This window comes from Excalfactoria chinensis, chromosome 1 (assembly GCF_039878825.1).
Source record: "Excalfactoria chinensis isolate bCotChi1 chromosome 1, bCotChi1.hap2, whole genome shotgun sequence".
Classification (NCBI taxonomy): domain Eukaryota; kingdom Metazoa; phylum Chordata; class Aves; order Galliformes; family Phasianidae; genus Excalfactoria; species Excalfactoria chinensis.
The window spans coordinates 31247785-31270336 of record NC_092825.1 but is presented as its reverse complement, the minus strand read 5'-3'; the positions used below and the strand labels follow the sequence as shown (position 1 = coordinate 31270336).

General features: G+C 38.8%; 1 protein-coding gene across 3 annotated transcripts in view; it reads right to left on the bottom strand.

Moving 5' to 3' along the window:
- Positions 1 to 22552, bottom strand: part of MON2 (MON2 homolog, regulator of endosome-to-Golgi trafficking) — a 73374-nt gene that overhangs the window by 27728 nt on the left and 23094 nt on the right. For all 3 annotated transcript variants that reach the window (XM_072361521.1, XM_072361522.1, XM_072361523.1), the window contains 16 exons: positions 21850 to 21979; positions 21208 to 21305; positions 20473 to 20598; positions 19523 to 19717; positions 15273 to 15397; positions 14880 to 15019; positions 10507 to 10660; positions 9142 to 9374; positions 7752 to 7833; positions 6884 to 7065; positions 5240 to 5352; positions 4343 to 4447; positions 4008 to 4088; positions 3852 to 3925; positions 3687 to 3777; positions 2414 to 2515 (listed from right to left, as the gene is read on the bottom strand). In XM_072361521.1, coding sequence (XP_072217622.1) covers positions 2414 to 2515; positions 3687 to 3777; positions 3852 to 3925; positions 4008 to 4088; positions 4343 to 4447; positions 5240 to 5352; positions 6884 to 7065; positions 7752 to 7833; positions 9142 to 9374; positions 10507 to 10660; positions 14880 to 15019; positions 15273 to 15397; positions 19523 to 19717; positions 20473 to 20598; positions 21208 to 21305; positions 21850 to 21979 — 2031 coding nt within the window. The remainder of the gene's footprint in view (positions 1 to 2413; positions 2516 to 3686; positions 3778 to 3851; positions 3926 to 4007; positions 4089 to 4342; positions 4448 to 5239; positions 5353 to 6883; positions 7066 to 7751; positions 7834 to 9141; positions 9375 to 10506; positions 10661 to 14879; positions 15020 to 15272; positions 15398 to 19522; positions 19718 to 20472; positions 20599 to 21207; positions 21306 to 21849; positions 21980 to 22552) is intronic.

Below are 22552 nucleotides of genomic sequence, written 5' to 3'. Positions count from 1 at the left end.
TGGTTTGGGTAGGGGTGGATTGGTGGACTGTTTTGTTATTAGACACCAGCCAAACAGAACTGGAGAACAAAGCAGAAAAGCTAGCTTCATGTTAAAACATACAGAACAGAAATAGCTCATCTCCTAAATTAATTTTGTTACTTTACATAAAATGATAGAATTTGAACTACATCACAGTGCTCTGAATCCGACCAGACAATCAGAAATAGGGAAGTAATTCTTTCTTCGGGTTGTGTTTAACTGAATTTGCAGCTGGTGCTTTCTCCTTCCTCACTGTACCTCAAAGATGTAAGTTTAAATGGAAATACTGCAGTACTTTAAAATAAATTTCATCTCCTGAAAAAACAGTGGCAAATATCCATGATGGATAATAGACCGAAACAGTCTGCTTACTATAGGAAAACATGGATTTAAGAGATTACTCTGTTATACCGTTGACTCAAAGCTTGCTGAAGGACACAGATGGAACAAGTTCAGAACCTCCTTTCCCTCATATAAATTGGAAAGAGACAATGGGCTCCCAAGGTGTGGATGGTGAACCTTATCTTTCTCTTTTTCTCTTCCAAGATGATGTCTGCTTTAAGTTGTTAAACCTTTAAGTATCCATTTTTTTTAATCCTAGATGTAAGACTACGTAGAGATTATCTCCATAAACAAGATCAGAGATAGCCAATCCTTAGTACTGTTTGAAATAATGCACTGATTTGAAGGAAGCATCCGACACTTTCTGGAAAATGAGGAAGAAAAATCTCTCTGCTTGCACCAGGTTTATGTGTCAAGGTATAGTTTAGGGGGTGGGAGCTGAAGGAATGCCTTCTGTGAGAAGAGACTAGGAGCTGCTCTGTGCTGTGCACTGCCAGTTCCTGTCAGCTTCAGAGGGGACCCACTGCTGACCAAAGCTTAGCTGATCAGTGAGGTTGGTGGCACACTTCTGTGACAATGTATTTAAGGAAAAAAAAAATAAAAAAAAATTGAAATGTTGTGCAGCAGCTATTAGAGCGTGCAGTGAGAAAAAAAGAAACAACTCTGTAGATAGTAAGATCAATGAAGAAGAAGGGGAGGAGGTGCTCAATGCACTGGAGAAAAGACTCCCCCTGCAGCTCAAAGTGAGGCCCGTGGTGGAGCAGGCTGTGCTCCTGCAGCCCATGGAGTACCACAGCAGAGCAGATCTCCATGTGCAGCCCAGGAAGAAGCTCGTGCATGAGGATAAAGCCTGAAGGAAGCTGCTCCCCATTAAGAACTCCTACAGGAGCATGATTCCAGACAGATCTACGACCCATGGAGAGGAGCCCACAAGCCCACAGAGAAGCAGGTCGCCTGGCACAACTTTGGCTCACAGAGGACCCGCTGTGGAGCAGTCTTGAGGAACTGCATCCCAAGGGAAGGATCCACACTGGAGAAGTTAATGAAGGACTGTATCCTATGTGAGGGTTACCACACTGCAGCAAGAGAAGAGAGTGAGGAGGCAGGAGCAACAGAGAAAGTGCAGTGGATTGACCACAACCCCTATTGCCCATCCTCTGCATTGCTCATGGGTGGGAAGGACACAGTTTAATCAGGAGCAAAGCTGAACTCAGGAAAAGAAAGGAGCTATGCAGAAGGTGGTTGCAGTTTTATTTTCTTACTCAGTCACTAATTGCCAATAATCTTCCCAAAGTCATCTGTTTAACCCATGACAGTAATCAGCTACCAATCTCCCTGTTCTTATCTTAATCCATGAGCTTTTTTCAACTTACTTTCTCCTCCTATCTCGATGAGAGATGGAATGAGTGAGCAATTAGATGAGCATTTTGGAGCCAGCCAAGGTTAATCCACTACGGTTCTTTACTGTCTTTAAATACACCCCCTGCTCTTGTATTTCACTCTTCTACCTATCCCTGCAGAGGATTAAAACTATACAAGTACACTCTGTAATCTGGTTTTAGTTTCAAATTCAAAATACAAGATTTTGTCCCTGATTAAACAAATTTTCATCTAGGAGTTAAAATATTTACTTCTCAATTGACACTTATGTTGCTATTTTTATAATAGTATTCTCTTGAAGAAACAATAAAAAATATTCACATTTATTAAAAACAAACGAGATCTTTGTTGGTATATCTAATGGCTTCAATCTATTCAGTAAATACATCTTAAAATTTACTTTACAGTAAATAAAAGACATATGCAGTGCATAAATACTGACAGCATTGTAAAGACAAAGTCAGTAAGAGCTATGAAACACTGGAATTTAAATATTTAAATTAAAATTACAATGCAAACTGCAAAAATAACATGTTTAAAACAATACATCTAAGTGCACTTTAAGTTAAAAAAAAAAACCCGAACATTTACACTATAAAAATGCAGTGCCATAAGGCAATACCTTACTGCACACTCAGTTCTAGTGCAGCTTCAAAAAGCAATTAGTTACCTCCAGAAGATGACCCGTCAGAGGTCTCCAAAGAATTTCAATCCTGTGCATGTTAACTAGTCCTGTTTCCAGTAATTTGGCAACAGCAAAAAGGGATGGCTCCTAAGTAAAAGAGAATTTGAACACAAGACTTTAACGTAACTTAGATGATGTCATAGCCATTCACTACACTATAATTTGTAAATTAAGATGCAACCAGTCTCCATTGGAGTAGCATTTAATAAGCTGTTATCACAGCATTTACAGTCCAGGTAACACAGCTGGGAAGTTTCCACAGCATCTGCAGTACTTCATGAGAAGCCACAAGGGGGTAGCAACAGCATATAATCAAGAATACATTCTTCATAGCTTTCTTCAAACCTTGTTTCCAGTCTCACAGCCCTCCTTCCAACCAGTTTTATAACATATTTAACTAACAAAACAATCTCTTACTCATCACAACTTGCAAAGGTAAAAATTGTATACGAACAAATAAAACGTTCAAGACTCTCCCTGCCCTTTATCTTTCATCTACCTCATAGGAGCTCTGCAAAAACATGGTACATTCCCATTCATCAAATACATATGCAAACACTGAACAGCTTATGATAAATCGATGAACATATATTCAAAAATGACTTCAATGTGATTTTTCTGCTCTTCACTATTCCCATTTCCACTGATTTTTATTCTCATTTTCAACTAATTTTAAACACAACATTTACTTATTTTAATTCATTCTCTTTTCTCTGCCTTGTTACTGCAATTGTCAAATATTATAAAGAACATTTTCTGTCATCATTATCTCTATGGTTATAGATCGAGTAAAAACTTTCAGAAATTCTCATCTGGGATCAGATTATGACTAGGAGAAGACATGCTCAATTTTCTTCAATCACGGGGTCTTTAACGATCCTAGGCTGAGGGTTATTTTCTCATGCTGACAGAAATGCTATCACTTCCCTAGGCAAGTACAAATTACTCGTTTTTTTTAATACCTGAGTTGTCACACTTTATCTAAAGCATATTATTAAAAAAATATTGAAAATGAACACCTAATAGAACATTCCGTGTCAGACAGAAATTCTAACCTCTGAAATTATATGGGCTTTTTAAAGTTTTACCTATTCACAATCTGATTAATAGAAACATTACTTTTTATTCTGGAGTAAAAATCATATGTGTTACTACCTTAATATTGGAAACAGTTCGTTTATAAGACAAAAATACAAATCTTCTGCCTGTTGCACAAAAAAGAAAAATGCAAGAAGAAAATAGAGAACTCTTTTGATACCTTATTGTTTCCATAGGCCATATCCATGGCTTCCAGAGACAAGGAACAAAGGGCATTTATTAAGTGATGCAAAGATACATCATCAAGGTACCTGAAAAATAACAGCTATCAATACACTGTCAAGTTTGATACATACATGGTTTTTTTAATGATAAGGTTTCTTACTGCGAGCTTTCAAAAAGTCTTGACAGTATGTTGGATATAACTGGTAGATCAGTCATAACTGCTGTAGTCAGAACCTTGAAAAAAGAAACATATCTTATAGATTGCAACACAAAATACCACATCATCGTTGACTAGAAAATGTACAATTTTGCTTACTGTGCTGGGCCCTTCTACAGCTCTTCCAGGTTTTAAGGCACCCCCAACACCAGGTTTCAGCCCCAGAATCCACACAAGATGCTGAAATACACAAAGATGGTTTTCAACATGAAAACTTCTTCAGGCAGCAGCAAAACTAACGTTCTATTCAAGCTAGCTGGTAGCATTCCAACTAAACAAAATTCAGGGAAAACACCACAGTATTTACTCAATGCAGTTAAAATACGCCAGGAACAGAATCAAAGTTTTTTCTGTTGGTGACATAAAGATTCAAAACAAAAGCATGTATAATAAGAAAGTAAGGTATCAGAAACCATAAATACTTCCTGTTATACCTGAAGAGTAGCCAAGACAAGTTGCCATGATGTACCAAGAACAGCCCCATGGCAGTGAGCTAAGTTGAGCAATGTCCTCATACACTGGATATTTTTCGAAGTCAGCTGGAAAAAAGATATATGTACATTATTCTACAATAACAGCATCTCTAGAGGCACTGTTTTTGACTGCAATAGAGACAGCTTTCTGCAAAGCAGCTCACATTGTACTATAACTTGTTTTTTCTTTTCTTTGTTTTTTTAAACTTACTGAATGGTCTTTATCCCAACTCACAAGTTTTCTACCTTTTGAAGTTCTGACTCTCTTCTCCCATCCTGCTGTGGGGATAGGGTTGAGTGGGAAACTAAGCACCTGTGTGGTGTTTAGCTGCCTTCAAGGGCCCTCCAGAGTTAAGCCATGGCACTAGGAAGGCTGCAGTTTTTTGCTAAGTAGTTTAAAGATCATATCTTGTCTGCACTGGTGCAATATATCTTTTTTTAGGTGAGTAATTCAATATCACTCCTCTCAATCTTATCTTCCTGAGCTTGAATACAATTTCATCAGTGCCCTCTCCTCCCAATAACACATTATTATCAAAGACACAAAGTCAATTACCTCAGATTTAAATGCATCTTCTCTATAAAATCAGAGTCAATCTTATGACAAAACATATACGAAACTTTCATATACAGGCACAAATGACAACTGAAACCCAAGTTTTTTTTCAAACAACAGATTTAAGCCAAATAAAAGCAGTTTCTAAAACACGCTGTCCTGGGCAGTCATCCAAATGAAAGCTTAGGATAATATTTCATTGTAAGTAAGAATGCTGCTTATCTATTGCCTTTTTTGAAACATACTGAGATGCATAAAGAGGTTATTAAGCAAGACAGGTATCACTCACAAGTTGTACTTACCATTACTGTTCCCTGTGGCTGAAGAGCTAAGGGCTGCCCTACTGCCACAACCTGCTGATGAGACTCACTTGAGGGACTGATCATCTGAACATTCTGTCCCTGAATGGAATATGCTAGAGGAAAATGAAAAAAAAAATGTAAATCCAAATTTAAAGTCCAGTATGTGCTGTAGTAACAACAACCACCGCTCCTGAGTAGTGGCAAACATGCTCCTGAAATTTTTTTCACAGAATTAGCTTTAAGATAGTTGACTTCAATTAAGTCTTTGGTTATATGCAGACTATTACATCATTACATTACAGGGTTATGAAGACCAAAACTAATTTCTCACTCCCTTTTGCAATATATATTTTACGTCAAAAGTGAATTTTTTTGCTTAGTTGGTAAGATAAGCCTCAGGCTACATCTCAACTGGATTATCTGCAGTTATTATCTATTAGTAGTATAATTGTGTGCTACCGCTGTAATAAGGCACTCAGGAAATGAAGATTTCACAAGTGTAATACAGTGATGTCTTTCCAATTCAAGACACTATGGATCCTTTTTATAACTCACCTGTAAAACAAAGAAAAACCTAAATAAAATACCATTAAGTTCACTGCTTCATCTTCACAGAAGTTAGCATACCTCAGTCATATGTATTGCTTTGTACACTTGTGGTCTCATTATATACTTAATTCATGGGCTAGAGAAAAGGTTCTGGTCTTTGTTCTAATACTGAAGTATTTTTGTTTAGTTTTAAGAGGTTTAATGTTAAATCCATCTGCCTATTCACCAGGTACTTGCCGTTCTGACTATAGAACAATTCATTTTCAAAATCAGAAAGAGAATATACTCTCAACTGGCATATCCAGTGATTTACAACACTATCTCAGGATATAGAAAGCATCCACTGAACTCCTGTAAGCTGAACAGTACCCAGAACTTTAGACTTATTTACTCAGTAAGATCTACTAATCACTATACCATTCTAGAAAAGACCACAGTACACTACAAAAGCACTATATTCTAGTCAGCAACTATCTGAGTTTCCTGCAAGGGACTTTTTCAGAATTTGAATGTCTTAGTTACATATCCTAACAGATCTTTAGAATGACGGACCTCCCTAAAAGGTAAATTTCTGACATACACTAAGTATCAGGGGAGGTTTTAGACTGGTTAGAATTATACCTAGTACATGGTGCAGGTTCTGGAAAGCAGGCAGTCTAGATTCTAACTGTAGATTCTGACTAAATTTAGTATAGTCAAATACTTTATGGCAAACAATAATACTGCTGTACATCTTTGCAACTGCATCTTGGGTTTGGAATGGTTTATAGCCATAAACTGGAGCGCAGCTATAAACTGGAGCACAGGAAGTTCCACAACAATATACAAAGGAACTTCTTCACAGTGAGGGTGACAGAGCACTGGAACAGGCTGCCAGGGATCTTGTGGATTCTCTTGCTCTGGAGATATTCAAGACCTCCCTGGATGCCTACTTGCGTAGCCTACTGTAGGGAGCCTGCTTTGCAGGGGGGCTGGATTAGATGATCTCTGGAGGTCCCTTCCAGCCCCCATAATGCTGTGATTCTATGATTGATGGACAACGTGTAGAGCAAAATTAAATGCATTTGAACAACAGAGGAATATCTATATACTTACATTTGCTGGACAGAGCTGCAGTTGTGCTATTTAATACAGTAAGAGCATAGTGAGGAGGTAAGGATCCTTTGCAAATGGCAGTGATAAAGGCATCTCTTGATGTTACAAGACCCAGTCTTCCACAGAGTGCAGCCATAGTTAATTCTGCTTTTAAAATATTTTCGGTAGCAGCTTCATCAGTGCTGAAACAGAACACACAGTTTACTAAAAATTAACCCATGGCACATGAAGCAGCTAACCCAATCTGAAATCACTGAGAACTCATACTTTGAAACTGGAACACCACAAACACCAAAGAACAAACACAACCAATCAACAAAATTCTCCAGAACTGTATCCTATAAAACCATTCCTTATTTACAAATGACTTCACAAAAGAGACTATGAGGAGATATTTAACACTAATTTCAGAAACGAGTGTTTGATAGGGAAAAGACTCTGAAAGCCATGCAATAGTTACTTAAGTTATTACTTAGTAAACAGATCCTCCATTTGAAAGAGTGGATATTAATAACAATTGTTGAAACATTAACAAGTAGTGTTGATTCTTATCAACACTAATCACAACATAAGTAGAATCACTTCATCATGTTGAAACATTCAAAGTAAAAAAGAGTAAGATTTAAATAGTTTAAATGGAAGTCTTTGAAATTCAAATTAATTTTCCTATATTAAAGTATAATAACAGTTCCACGTAGTTTACACTTAAGGGATCTTCATGCAGCCTAACAATCACCAACCACCATACCTCTTCTTGCATACTCAGAATAGCTCTCTCAAATAACAGTCAACCAATAGAAGAACTCAGTTCAAAATATAACTGAGGATATCATCTCTAAAAAATCATGAGAAATGGAAGATTAAATACCTTGCATCAAGTAGGAGAGACAGTGCAGCAAGGAGACCACACCAACATGCATTTACCATTTCTTCCCAGACAGCTCTGCTAACTTAAAATAAATACATAATCATTTGAAGTAGGAAAAAGATAACTGAAAGTTATTAAAGTAAAATATTATCACAAACATACAGTGTCTGGTGTGTATATACATATATACAAACACATATGTGTATAAAAACACATGCAAAGACACATGTACGCATGCACTCATACCATTACCACTAAAACAGCCATGTTTATAGTAATATTGCTAATGTAAAAAATGTAATGAGTGCAATGCTTATTCTAAATTACATTTTAAAAAATCCTACAAAGTTATATAAAACTATGTTTAAACGTATTCTACAAAAATAAGCATGTATGTACGCATAAGTGCATAAATGTGAAATATCAGATAAACAAGAAACATTCTACTGAAATTTTGCAGTGAAGGAACTTTCTCTCCCCTTGTCTTTTAGAGCTCTCCAGGTTATTGAATATATACATATATCCAATAACCATATATAATATGGTTACATATATACAATAGTCATACATAAATATACATATATAATTATTGGATATTTCATTTCTCTAATGTACTAAGAAAATAAAACAGCCCTAACAAAACTAAAATGTGTCTATAAGTCCACAGAGCTTTCTTCCTCCCGCAGCCATGACAAGACCCAGGCCAAACATCTGCTGCTTGCAGCACCATGGAGAGCTCTGAAGCATTAATGGAGAGCTCTGAGTTTGGCAGGGACTGCAGATGCTGATCAAACAAGCTTATACAGTCTCAGCTGCGAGGTACACAAGTCAATGTGTCATGAGATATATCTTCTTCTGTATCTGTATATACAGACTCCCCACATTTTGCACAAATACAAGCTCATAATACTTCTATTTTTAAATAATGTATGTTCTTCCCATATACTTGTATCTCATTTAAAATCTTTCCATTAAAATATTTGTCTTCTCATGCTGTTAGTAGAAGTACAGTTTTCTTGTAATATAGTCTTAACCGTTACTTTTCTTTCAGTTACGTTTTTTCTTAAGAATAAAGGACACAGGAAGGAAGAAAAACCATTCTGGAGAACAAAATGCCTATTTTCTCTTTCTCACAAGAACAAGTAAACAGTACCAATTCACCATAATGAATGTAGAGTTAAGGTGCTACAGGACAGGAGTATTATATCAAGTCAAGTTTTGAAATACTACTGTTGTTCTGTCATAAACCAACAAAAGAACCCTCTTCCAACACAAAAAATATTTACGTAAGATTTTAAAGCAATAAATTCAAGCAACAAAGCATTAACTCTCTTAATCCAACTTTACATAAAACTGTTGCACATTAGACAGCATTTGCATTTTCAAATACCTAGCTCTTTGTCTGACTGGTCAGATATAGACTGTAAGTCTTGATGCTCTGAAGACTGTGCTGGTAATGAAGTTGTCTCTGTTGTGCTTTGAATGACTGTTTCTGCCTCTCCCAACTCTCCTTCAATCATGGTAGTGATACCACGGACAAGATCCAGTAAACAGTGAAATGCCACTGACATAGCATAGCCTTCAGGAATTGTAGGCGGTTCTACTTTGTCCAGCATTTCCAAACTGGAAAATCAAAAGCATTACAGGTAGGTATGTAATAGTACAACTGATTAAAAACAGCAACAAAAACAAAGATTCCAAATCAATATCAAGTACTAACAGGCTCCAAATAACCTTGATGATTTACAGCAACTCAAGAAAATCAACTACTTGACTAATTAAGTTGCTAATTAAAAAGGTAAATGAAGAATTAAGACAAAATGGTAAATTATCATTATGAAGTTAACACATACAGCAGGCATCACTCAATACATTATTTTTTTTTTTTTTACTACACTTATAGCTACTGCAACTGAATTGTCCCAAAGAACATATCTATGTAAGAAAAAAAAAAAAAAAAGCAAGAAATGGGCAAAAGCAAAATGTTTGTGTCAAAATAGAACAGAAAATAAGGTAGAAAAGCAGTAGGGTGTAGTAGGTGCACAAAGGCTTGTCACTACAGAAACCTGCAAAAGACATTCTGAAATTGCTATGTATGACATACCAAAATCTCAAAGCAGAGTTAACTCAGTAACACTATGGTAGAAATAAAATCCAATAGATGCTAAAGCTGTAGAGGATATTCGGAATGGAATCAAGATAATTTGGACAAAACAGTTGAAAATTAGACCACCTCTCTCCACTGAAAAGAAGAAAATTCGTAATATACCTCAATAGCAGTGAAATGAACAAATGAACAGCTCATTATTTGCTAACAACAACAACAACAACAACAAAAAAAAAAAAAAGGAAAGAAAAGAAAAGAAAAGAAAAGAAAAGAAAAGAAAAGAAAAGAAAAGAAAAGAAAAGAAAAGAAAAGAAAAGAAAAGAAAAGAAAAGAAAAGAAAAGAAAAGAAAAGAAAAGAAAAGAAAAGAAAAGAAAAGAAAAGAAAAGAAAAGAAAAGAAAAGAAAAGAAAAGAAAAGAACAGAACAGAACAGAACAGAACAGAAAAGAAAAGAAAAGAAAAGAAAAGAAAAGAAAAGAAAAGAAAAGAAAAGAAAAGAAAAGAAAAGAAAAGAAAAGAAAAGAAAAGAAAAGAAAAGAAAAGAAAAGAAAAGAAAAGAAAAGAAAAGAAAAGAAAAGAAAAGAAAAAACACAAGTTGAAAATAAAAATCTTTGTTACATATTTTTTTCAAAAAGATTGTGATACTTACTAGGTAGCTTTAGCACTGCCTTGTACTGTTACATTCAAGATAGGTATCCAGGTACCTCTGTATTCAAAGGCAGGTAATACAGTTGCACCACCTCCCATTCCAAGCATTCCTGGGTTAGTCTGTGCTGATCCAGTGCTCCCTGATGCATTGCTTCCTGTTCAGGAAAACCAAGGGTTAAAATTAACCATTCTCACAATCTAACTTTATTGATCAGCAAACATCCTTTCTCTACACTTCATTTTTTCACTTGAGATACACCGATTAATCTGAGACACCCTACTTGATGCATCACCACCAACACAAAAACTATTTTTGAGCTCCCCCTGATGTCTACAACACAACACTTTGTGCAAAATAATCAGTTTAAGAGGTATGTCTGTTTCATAGTAACTGCCTGCCCTTAGTACTTAAAGTCAGAATAAAACGTTTCTGTGCCAGGCATAGCAGCATTCGTAACACTGAACAAACTAAACTTCAGTGGTCTTCACGACATAATAAATGCTTCAATTCAATCAGCTTTCAAATTTAAGGACTATTTGAGTTGCATTTAGATCTCAGAAGTAGTAGGAAAGAGAGGATAATCAGTCCAAGAATAAAGATCACTGCTAACTATAAAGATTTCAGAAACATAGGGAACACGAAGAGAACTGCAGCGTATGAATCTGTCCATGCCAAAGCAGAAGAAAACAACATCAGGGAAGAGCCAACCAACAGACAGGAGGTACTGGTTGCAACCCAAGAAAAATATATATATATATGTATATACATATAAAAATCCCCAGATAAAAGGACAAGGAAGTTTGTACATATGGTTCCTGTATGTGGAAAGAAGAATACATGAGCTAGAAAAATGTGCCACAAGTTCAGATTCTATCTGCATAGATAATACAGAAAAAAGGACACAGTTCTAAAGGTGACTCACAACACCTACTAACAGTATAACAGTTATAACAGTATAACACTTGTAAGCATGATGAGAAGCTAAATTACTAATTCAGGCAATATGAACACAAGCAGAAACCTATGTGTATAATATACTTCAATATAGTAAAGCTTAATGGACTTAAAAAAAAGAAAAAAGTCACACTGCTAAACTGGTAAACCACGTGCTGCCACTGATGTGAAAGTAATTACAGTTGTGTGATTTTCTGCAATCCCGCCAAGCAGTCAAAATATTCCTGTCAGCACAATTCCTTACAGCAGTAAAAAAGAGTGACTTGACAAAACTTTGGCAGATGCAGCTTTCACCTTCTATACAATCACAGAATGGTCTGGGTTAGAAGAGACCTTGAAGACCACTCAGTTTTAACTCCCTGCTGTGGGCAGGGCTGCCACACACCAGCTCAGGCTGCCCAGCACCCCATCCTGCCTGGTCGTGAATGCATCCACAGATGGGGCACCCACAGCTTCTCTGGACAGACTGTTCCCAAGCCTCACCACTTCCTGGTTAAAGAATTTCCTCCTAATATCTAATCTAAATCACTCTGAGTTTAAAGCCATTCCTCCATTCCCTATCACTATGTAAAATATCAGTCCCTCTCCTGTTTATAAGCTCCACACAAGTATTTAAGGACACAATGAGAGTATTCTCTTCTATTAAACAAGGCCAGCTCCCTCAACCTTTCTTTATAGGAGAGGTGCTCCAGCCTTCTGATTGTCTTTCATGGACCTCCTCTGGACACAATCCAACCGCTCCATATCTTTCCTATGCTGGGGTCCCCAGGCCTGAATGCAGTACTCCAAATGAGGTCTCAAAAGGGCAGAGTAGAGGGGCAAGGGGGACAATCCCCTCCCTTTTTCTGCTGGCCACCCCTCTTTTGATGAAGCCCAGGATATGGGTGGCCTTCCAAGCTGTACGCACTGCTGATGGCTCATGTCCAGCTTTCTATCCACCAGAACCCACAAGTCCTTCTCTTCAGGGTTTTTGCAGGAAAGAAGAGGGCCCCAAGAGCCATTGTTCTTATCCATAGACACAAGAGAGAAATACTTCTGATCTTCTGTCTTCATGACAGGTCAGAAAACCCTGATACAACCTGGGGCCCTGGTGGGCTGGTGAGCACAGGCCAGCAATGTGCCTTGGCAGAGGTGCAGCCAGCAGATCAAAGGAATTGATTACCTCAATCTGCTCAGCATTTCTTAGACTGAATCTAGATTCTGCTTCCAGTTTTGGCCCCAAACTACAAGACATGGACAAACTGGAGTGCATTCAGAGGAGGTCCACAAAACTGATAAGAAGATGGAGCATTTATACAGTGAAAAGGAGGAAGAGCTCACTACATTCAGTGTGGAGAAATATCTCTGGGGAAACCTCACAGCAGCTGCACTCCGCTCTGTGGAGACATCAACCAGAAGACAGCTCCAGGCACTTTACAGTGGTGCATTGTGGGACAGAAGGAATGAAATGTCTTATGTGGCATCACAAGGAGTACAGACCCATAAGGAAAGAAACAGGTAGGGGAAGAGGTTGTCCAGAGAGGTTCCGCAATCTCCATTGTTAGAGGTCCCCAAGAGCTGACAAGGTAACTCTCTGAGCAGTGTGGCACAACTTTGCACAAAAGGCATGGACCAGCTACCCTGGTGAAAAAGTAAAGCTCAAAAGCCAACCATGTGGATACAACCATCAGCTGCCAAAGGACTGTCCATTACAGTCAGAAGATTCAGTTCAAAAATCAAGTTGCACTGATCTGCTCTTTGTCAAGTGTGGCCATAGAAGGAAAAGCATAGCAGAGAAATGTGTGAGAAAGAAACATGAAAAACACTCAGAGAGAAGTAAAATGGTAAGGGAGAAACAAACTGTAGCAATATGCCAGAGAAATAATGACACTACTAAAGGTATGAGTCTGCTGTAATGCTGTTTTACATGAATGAAAAACATAAGTTTTGAGGAGAAGGAGAATGGCTTTCTTTGTGTGTTATATGATGAAAACAGCTTTTCTAATTTTTTAAGTGGATTAAACTAATTCAGAAATAATATTCCTCTAACAGCTTCCACACAGGTGACTATCAAACAACTACTAACAAATTACTTCATGTAAAAAATATTAACATCAACTTTGAATTAAAAGTTCATCAGGGAAATCTGGAAAGTATGAGCCCAGATTTTTTAATGTTTATTTAATATCAGACATGCTTCCGGATTGCTGGGAAGAAATAGAAAGTCTTAAATCAGATGTGGCTACCTGCAAAGTGATTAACAGAAAGACATTCCTTCTTATAATAAATAAAATATACCTAGAGAAATGCCACAACTCTGGTTGCACAAGAAGATACTCAAGTTTATTTTCAGTAAGCAACTACTTTCATCTCACAGAAAAAAAGCAAAGATTATCTGTAAAACACAGATCAGCCTTTCTACACTTTGGCTTCCTTAGTCCAGTTTTGATCCTAAAAATTCCGAAGTATATACTACTAGAAGTATATACTACTATCTCTCAAAATAGGAAGCAAACACACACAGTCTAAATACTTCAGTTGTACATAGCCCTAAGAGTGACATCCCTCCCGGTCAGACATAATTCAATTTACAGGAGTTAGAAATTAGAAATAAATCCCTCAATTTCTTTCTGAAAAGATGTGAACCAAAGAGCTTGGTAGCTGTAGAAGCAGATACAAATGCAACTATGCTGTTTGAGGGCTATGATACATGTATGTAACATCATCTAGTGTAGCAGGTCTGAAAACTATGAGGGTTGCTCTGAAAGCCATACCTCCTACTTTATTCTGTTGGCCCAGAACATCAGAGGCAGATGTTGGTGGTATGGCAGCAGAGGCTGAACCTTCCTGCCGATATTCCTTTCCATTTTGTTTCTGTGTGACAGACGGCAGCAGAGGGGCACTCTGACAGAACAGTGCCTGACATGGAAGTGTGTATGAAGCAAAAGTGTGGAACTGAATTCCCCCATGAAGAAAAAATTACACCCACTGACATTCATTGATGATGTTTGCTGAGTGTTTACAGAGACCAAATAGTGGGTGTGAGCACAGTGAAACTGTGGGTGGTGCATTTCAGCAGCACTGACAGCAACAGTGGATCACCTCCACTGGTGCAAATTTTTATAAGCATGGCATGTGGTTCATTGCCAGCAAAAATGCATAACTAACGGTGGTATGTTGAAAAATAGTGTTTCGTAGCTGAGAATTTGCTCTATCAAATGCTACTGTACTCTTTGTACCTATTGTAGTTGCCATGGAAATAGAGGCCATTACTTTTGGAGTGATTTACAGAGTTTGTCTCAAGCTATCTTTCCAGCTAAACGAACATTAAAGAACAGGACTATTTCAAACCATGTGTACATACTGAATAAAACCAGAGTTCACTATTACAAGAAAGAAAAAATGGAAAACTTAAATCATAATAAGGACAAAAGCCTTACCAGTTTGGTTTGGTGTCACTGATGTATTCCCTGTACTTGGTACAAGAAATAGTGACTGGATGAAGGACCCCAGTGCATTCACAATATCCCGGAAAACTTTAGTGGAATGCTGCTTCATATCATAGGACTGACAGAAGGACCTGAAAAGTATTTTATAAAATATAATAGTCATTTGATAAATTGGAGACTAAATTTTTTTCTGTAAATCCGAATAAGCTTCAGTTTATTCTGGATAATCAGCATTGCCTAATGCTTTACATAAAATTACTTTCAAGAGTTTATTGCACATAAGTTTCATCCTATTCAAAATGTTTTAGAAAGCATTTTCCAGCAGAGAAAAATAACAAGATTTCTTAAAATGTAAATAAGAGGGAAACTTGCTGTACGTTATACCTTAATAGCTGAGGCTGCACACAAAGCCTGTGAATAGATTCTACTGCAACAGCTCTTAGCCACTGTGGTTTGTCTGCATCCAGAAACTTAACCAGCAATGACAGAAATATTTCACATTCCGTCACCTAAAATACAGAGTTTATAGTCACTAAATTAAAAGAAAAAACTTTCTACAAAATATCTTTCCCGAATTTTTGTGTCATCTTAAAAGTCCAATCCTAACAAGTTTTGCACAGGATCTAAAAACAAAAATGCACTCCAATAAGCATTTACTCAAAAAACATACAAAAACCATACCTAATACTCATAGTATTGTTTTGACAAGATAATGGCACATATGCACTTGTATTAAAGGCTTTAAAATTCTTTATAGATACTTGAACAAAATAAATGCTCTACAGGAAACAAATTTTTAAAAGGTGGAATTTTTTTTTTTAAGTAAATCACAGAATCACAGAATCACAGAATTATAGGGGTTGGAAGGGACCTCTAGAGATCATCGAGTCCAACCCCCCTGCCAAAGCAGGCTCCCTACACCACGTCGCACAGGTAGGCGTCCAGGCGGGTCTTGAATATCTCCAGAGAAGGAGACTCCACCACCTCCCTGGGCAGCCTGTTCCAGTGCTCCGTCACCCTCACCGTAAAGAAGTTCTTGCGCACATTCGTGCGGAACTTCCTATGCTGGAGTTTCAGCCCATTGCCCCTAGTCCTCTCCCCACGCACTACTGAAAAGAGACCAGCCTCGCCACTATAGCTCCCACACCTCAGGTATTTATAAACCTGGATCAAGTCCCCTCTCAGCCTTCTTTTCTCAAGGCTAAACAGACCCAGTTCCCTAAGTCTCTCCTCGTAGGGGAGATGGTCCAGGCCCTTCACCATCCTTGTGGCCCTCCGCTGGACTCTTTCCAAGAGATCCCTGTCTTTTTTGTACTGGGGAGCCCAGAACTGGACACAGTATTCCAGATGAGGCCTCACCAGGGCAGAGAAGAGGGGGAGGATCACCTCCCTTGACCTGCTGGCTACGCTCTTTTTAATGCACCCCAGTATGCCATTGGCCTTTTTGGCTACAAGGGCACACTGCTGGCTCATGGCCAACCTGTCGTCCACCAGGACGCCCAGGTCCCTCTCAGCAGAGCTCCTCTCCAGCAGGTCTTCCCCCAACCTGTAATGGTGTATGCAATTATTTCTACCGAGATGCAAGACTCTACACTTGCTTATGTTAAACCTCATCCGGTTTCTTACTGCCCAGCTCTCCAGCCTGTCCAGGTCTCTCTGAATGGCAGCACAGCCTTCAGGCATGTCAGCCAATACTTCCAACTCTGTGTTATCAGCAAACTTGCTGAGGGTGGTCACTATCCCCTCATCAAGGTCGTTGATGAAGATGTTGAACAAGACTGGACCCAGCACAGACCCCTGGGGGACGCCGCTAGTCACAGGCCTCCAGCCAGACACCGCACCGCCAACGACAACCCTCTGCACTCTGCCAGTCAGCCAATTCTCGATCCACTTCACCGTCCACTCATCTATCCCATACTTCCTCAGCTTTGTTATAAGGATGTCATGGGGGACCGTATCAAAAGCCTTACTGAAATCAAGGTAGACTACATCTACCGCTCTCCCCCCATCCACCCAGCTAGTGACATCTTCATAAAAGGCCACCAGGTTGGTCGAGCACGACCTCCCCTTGGTGAACCCATGCTGAGTACTCCTGATAACCTCCTTTTCTCCCAGTTGTCTGGAGATGGCATCCAGCACAAGCTGTTCCATCACCTTCCCTGGGACAGAGGTGAGGCTGACTGGCCTATAATTACCCGGGTCATCCTTCTTGCCCTTTTTGAAGACTGGGGTGACATTGGCCATCCTCCAGTCTTCAGGCACCTCCCCAGTTCTCCAAGACCTTTGAAAAATTACAGAGAGCGGCTTAGCAATAACCTCTGCCAGCTCTCTCAGCACCCGCGGGTGCACCCCATCAGGTCCCATGGATTTATGGACATTAATGTTTCCTAAGCACTCACGGACCACCTCTTCCCTGACTAAAGGGAAATCCCCCATTCCCCAGATTCTCTCATCAACCACCGGGGACTGGGATTCCTGGGGGAGAGCCCTTTCACTAAAGACAGAGGCAAAGAAGGCGTTCAGTATTTCCGCCTTCTCAGCATCCCCCGTTACCAGAACACCCCCCTCACTTAGTATGGGGCCCACATTCTCCCTAGCCTTCCTTTTGCTGTTAATGTACTTAAAAAACCCTTTTTTATTATCCTTTATCTCCTTAGCTAGATTCAGCTCCAGGTGGGCTTTAGCCTTCCTGGTCGCATCTCGGCAGTCCCTGACTACATTCTTATATTGTTCCCAAGTGGCCAGACCCTTTTTCCACATATCGTGTACTTTCTTCTTTCTGCGGAGCTTGCACATGAGTTCCTTACTCATCCACGCAGGTCTCCTGGCACCTTTTCCTGACTTCTTAGTTACAGGGACGCACCGATCCTGAGCCTGGAAGAGGAGCCGTTTGAATGCTAGCCAGCTCTCACAGGCCCCCTTGCCTTCTAGCACCCTGGCCCACGGGATGGCCCCAAGTAAGTCCCGGAGGAGATCAAAGTTGGCTCTCCTGAAGTCCAGGGTAGCAATCCTACTTTTTGTTTTGCTTCCTCCGCTCAGGATCTCGAACTCCACCATCTCATGGTCGCTACAACCCAAGTTACCCCCGACTTTTACTTCCTTAATGAGTCCTTCCTTGTTGGTGAGAATAAGGTCCAGCAGCACCCCGCCCCGCGTCGGTACCTCGACCATCTGCATTAGAAAGTTATCTTCAATACACTGCAAGAATTGTCTGGACCGCGCATGCTTGGCCATATTGGTCGTCCAGCAAATATCTGGATAATTGAAATCCCCCAAAAGTACCAACGCCCGGGAGCGTGATGCTACTTCCAGTTGGCTACGGAAGGCCTCATCAACCTCCTCTTCCTGATCAGGAGGCCTGTAGTACACACCCACTACAGTGTCCCCCTTACCAGCCTGGCCCTTGATTCTCACCCACAAGCTCTCCACTGCTACATCACTCTCCCCCAGGTGGAGTTCAATACATTCTAGCTGCTCTCTCACATAAAGAGCAACTCCACCACCCCGCCTTGCTAGCCGATCTTTCCTAAAAAGGACATAGCCCTCCATGACAACATTCCAGTCATGCGAGCTGTCCCACCACGTCTCTGTGATCGCAATGAGATCATAGCCATGCGATCGCACACAAAACTCCAATTCTTCCTGTTTATTCCCCATGCTTCGCGCATTAGTATACAGGCACTTGAGAGAAGGAGCATCTCCCCACCTCTCTCCATGCCTTTGAACCCCTTTGTCAGCACCCAACACGCTCTGCTTTAAGCCTTGAACTGCCACCTCAGACCCAGCGGCCCTCATTTTGTCCCCTTCCCCCTTCGTACCTAGTTTAAACACCTGTCAATTAGTCCTGACAGTTCCTCGGCTAGAACCCTCCTACCCCTTGGAGACAGGCCGCTTCCATCTGCAGCTGTCATGCCAGGAGCCGAGTAAATTCTCCCATGATCAAAAAACCCAAAACTCCTATGTCGGCACCAACTCCTTATCCATTTGTTTAAGAGGTGGGTTTTTAGGCCCAACTCAGTATCCCTCCCTGTCACTGAAGGTACAGATGTAATAACCACTTGTACACCTGTACTGTCAACTACCCTCCCCAGTCTCCTGAAGTCATCTTTTATGACCTTCAGGCTTTTCCTACTGACTTCCTCACTGCCAGTCTGAATTATCAGCAGGGGATAGTAGTCAGTAGGCCGGATCAGATTGGGAAGTCTCCCAGCAATGTAATGCTTAACACTTAGGAGGTAAATAACAGCTGAACATGTGTTTTTTATGAATACTCTGTCAACAGCTTTAACAACAGAGGTCCAAAGCCTCTGAGCACTTACATACAAAGCATAGTAGTCAACAATATTTAAAGCCAAGTAAACAATATAAGATCAAAACTGGCTTAGCTAAGCCAGTCATGTACAAAAAAGACAAGTTAATCCATTCTAAGAATTTATGTTAAGTCCAAAAAATCATACGTATCATACAGGTAAACACCAATATCTTTCTCTATAAGAGAAATATGATATTCAGATTTTTTTTCTTTCAGTACAAATCAACATTTCCCAGCCGCTAACTAATGCTATTATTTACCACAGTAATGGCATAGACATGTCAAAAAAATTGCATAAGAAAAATTTGAATGCATTTCTTACCAGCAAACTGTAAAACTGCTTAATCAAAACAGAAACTACTCTCAGCAAGCGCATACAGATGGGGAAATAGGGTTTTTCCACTGGTGCTGGGGAAGATGATGTGCTAGAACCTTGTCTGAATTTTATATTTGGAGAGAAGAGCTTTATAACAAGTGGGCATACTCTTTCTTTAAGAAGAAAACTGAATTCTTGATGCTGAAAGAAAACAAAAGAAAAATTTGTGTTCAAAACAAATTATTAACAGATATTCTTCAATTGCCACCAGTAGGTCTGATCTTGAGTCTTATTTACATGCACTGTTAAGATCAGGGACTCTGAAGTCATATAAATCCTGGTATCAATTAAATGTTCATGAAATGAAAAGAGTGGCAGATACTATTGTAAAGTTCCCAAAAAGCATGATGAAATCACATGCTCAGGTACATACTTGTACTTCTCTTCCTGTATCTTGCAAACAACAGTCCACCAGTACATCGTTTTTTACATATTAAGCTTCTTAATTTAGACAACAACTGCTAAAATATGTTACCAAAAGATCATGGTGCCTCTGTATGCAGTAGATGCACACAAATCACAGTTATAATTGTTCCTACTTTGCAAGTGTTGCAAAGTTAATGTTCTCATTAAGTTACACAGCTAAATCATCAAAAGTTTCATAAATAATTCAAGATAGGAAAACACAACTTCATAGGGGATACAATTGGCAAAATAAAATATGAAACAGAGCAACGCGTCCCACAGAGTGCACAAAGTGAATGTGATGGAAATTAAGAAAAAGAGGTGGTCAAAAAGCACGCGCTGCTTCTCCATCAAATAAAAGATCAAACATGTAAAAGTCACGATTTCTTTTGAAAGTGGTATTCATGCTAAATTAAAGAGTTAATGATGTGTAAATATTACTACACTTGGGAAGAAAAGACTTCCTAATTTTCTCTCTGACAGTTACTCACTTGTAAAAACACTTGTGGAAAGTCATTGAGGACTGACTCAAGAAGTTCAAGGCCAAAAGTTCGGGTCATTTCTGTCATACCAACAAGCCAGTAAGGAGCATCAGCATTAACTAACTGACAAAGATCCTTAAAAAGAAACACAACAGCATTTAGATTTTCTGCAGAGTCCTTCGCTGTAATAATATCCTGAGTCCACAACAAAATCTACACGCACTGCATCCTTGGTAAGTAATAATTTCAAAGCAATTTTTCTTCAAATACATTTTTTAATTAAGTTCCCATGCAAAAAAATAAATATATATATATATTTTAAAATTGCTAGTATCCTTGCAGTGATTCTGTTCGTTTTTACCCTCAAAAATATCTCAAGATTAGTGGCTTGCAAAGCCAAGAAATTTTTACTGGTATACTGGATTCAATTCTTACTTTTTGTTAAACATTTTACATTAATATCTATTACCAAAGACGAAAAGTATGACTATGGTAGCAGTGTATGGCTAAAGCAAATTAGAACTAGATGTCAACATGCATACTTAAGATATATAATAAAACATTTTCCTATGCCACTTTGCCTCCATTTTCCAACCATCCCTCTGGGTTACAGTACGTTATTGCCAATGACAATAAATACATATAAGAAGGTCTGAAGCTCTAAACAGATTTCTGAAACTTCTTACAGAGAAAGAGAGCACCCAGTCATAACTGCAAATGTGTAAGCATATGCTGCCCAACTACCTGAAAAAGCATATATGCATCTTTAGCACATGGCTTCAGTGTACTGACAGATCTTCTGTTACTATTTCCTTGAACTGCAACTGGCTGTTCAATAATGTCTGTGTGAAAACAAAAATCAGTTTTGTGAAGCAAGGAACTGTTCAAAATCAAGTATACATTAAGTATTCTCACTAAGAGGTACTAAAAGAACGGCCAGGTAATTCTTCAACAGCTTATCACTTCAGAAATGATAAAGGTTAGATGGAATACCACAGATCATGAATACCAAGCACTTCTTTACAATGAATGCCCTCTTCAGAACCACTGCTGTGGTCCATTCCACACTGAGTGTTCTAAGTTACCTTCACTCTAAGTGGCTCCCTCACCCCAAGCTCCTTCACAATACAAACCTAAAGATAAGCTCTCACACTTTGGGGAAAATAATAATAAGATTCATTATTTTATATCAGTCTATCTCTCTATATTGTACTGACTTGGATTGGCACTGAGGATTTCACCACTTGTAAATACAAGTAAATGTACAAAAGACCATAAAAATGAGTAATGCCTATGATCTTTTATAACGTTATCTGAAAAAGATAAACATTTGATGTCTGTCGAAACAGGCTAAAAAAAAGCAAGCAGAGAAAAAAGTATGCCCACCTTTGTATCGTTCATCTTCAGCAACCACTCTCTCAAACACTACAGTAACTACCTGCCGTACTGTAGCTGCTGCAGTGTTATTCGTGATATTATCTTTTGTGAAGTGCAATCGAAAACAAAGTACAATTGCCTGAAAATAAATAAATAAATAGATCAGCTCACAGCAGTAAATCTTCACCTTTTAGATAAGATAGCTGACTGGGGAGTATTTCCCACTATCGTTTGCTAAAAGGTTGCCTGAAAAAACCTAGTTCAATCACTTGAAATTTGAAGAACCAGAATAACTCTTATGGATTATACTAGCCCAAATTCTCTATAATAATCCTCCCAGAAAGTAAACTGAAAGTGGTAATAACAGAAGACGTTACAATGTACCAATGAAACAGTAACCATCATACCGAGAATACACAGTAATCAACTATATAAAACAATTTGTATGGACATTAACGTCAATAAGGACATCAGGATTACACAGTCAATTACAGGAAGGCCAGGCAACTTCAAAGCTAAAACATAGGTAACCTTACACAGTTCCTCTACTATATAAATCACAACACTTTAATAACCACATTGGCTGGCTTGCTATTAGTCCTCCAAATGTGTATATTTTGATATGCCACTGTGCAGGCAGTGACCCAAATATTGTTTTCCATTGGATCTGTTATTACCTCTAACACATAACTTAATAATGAATGGTTTTATA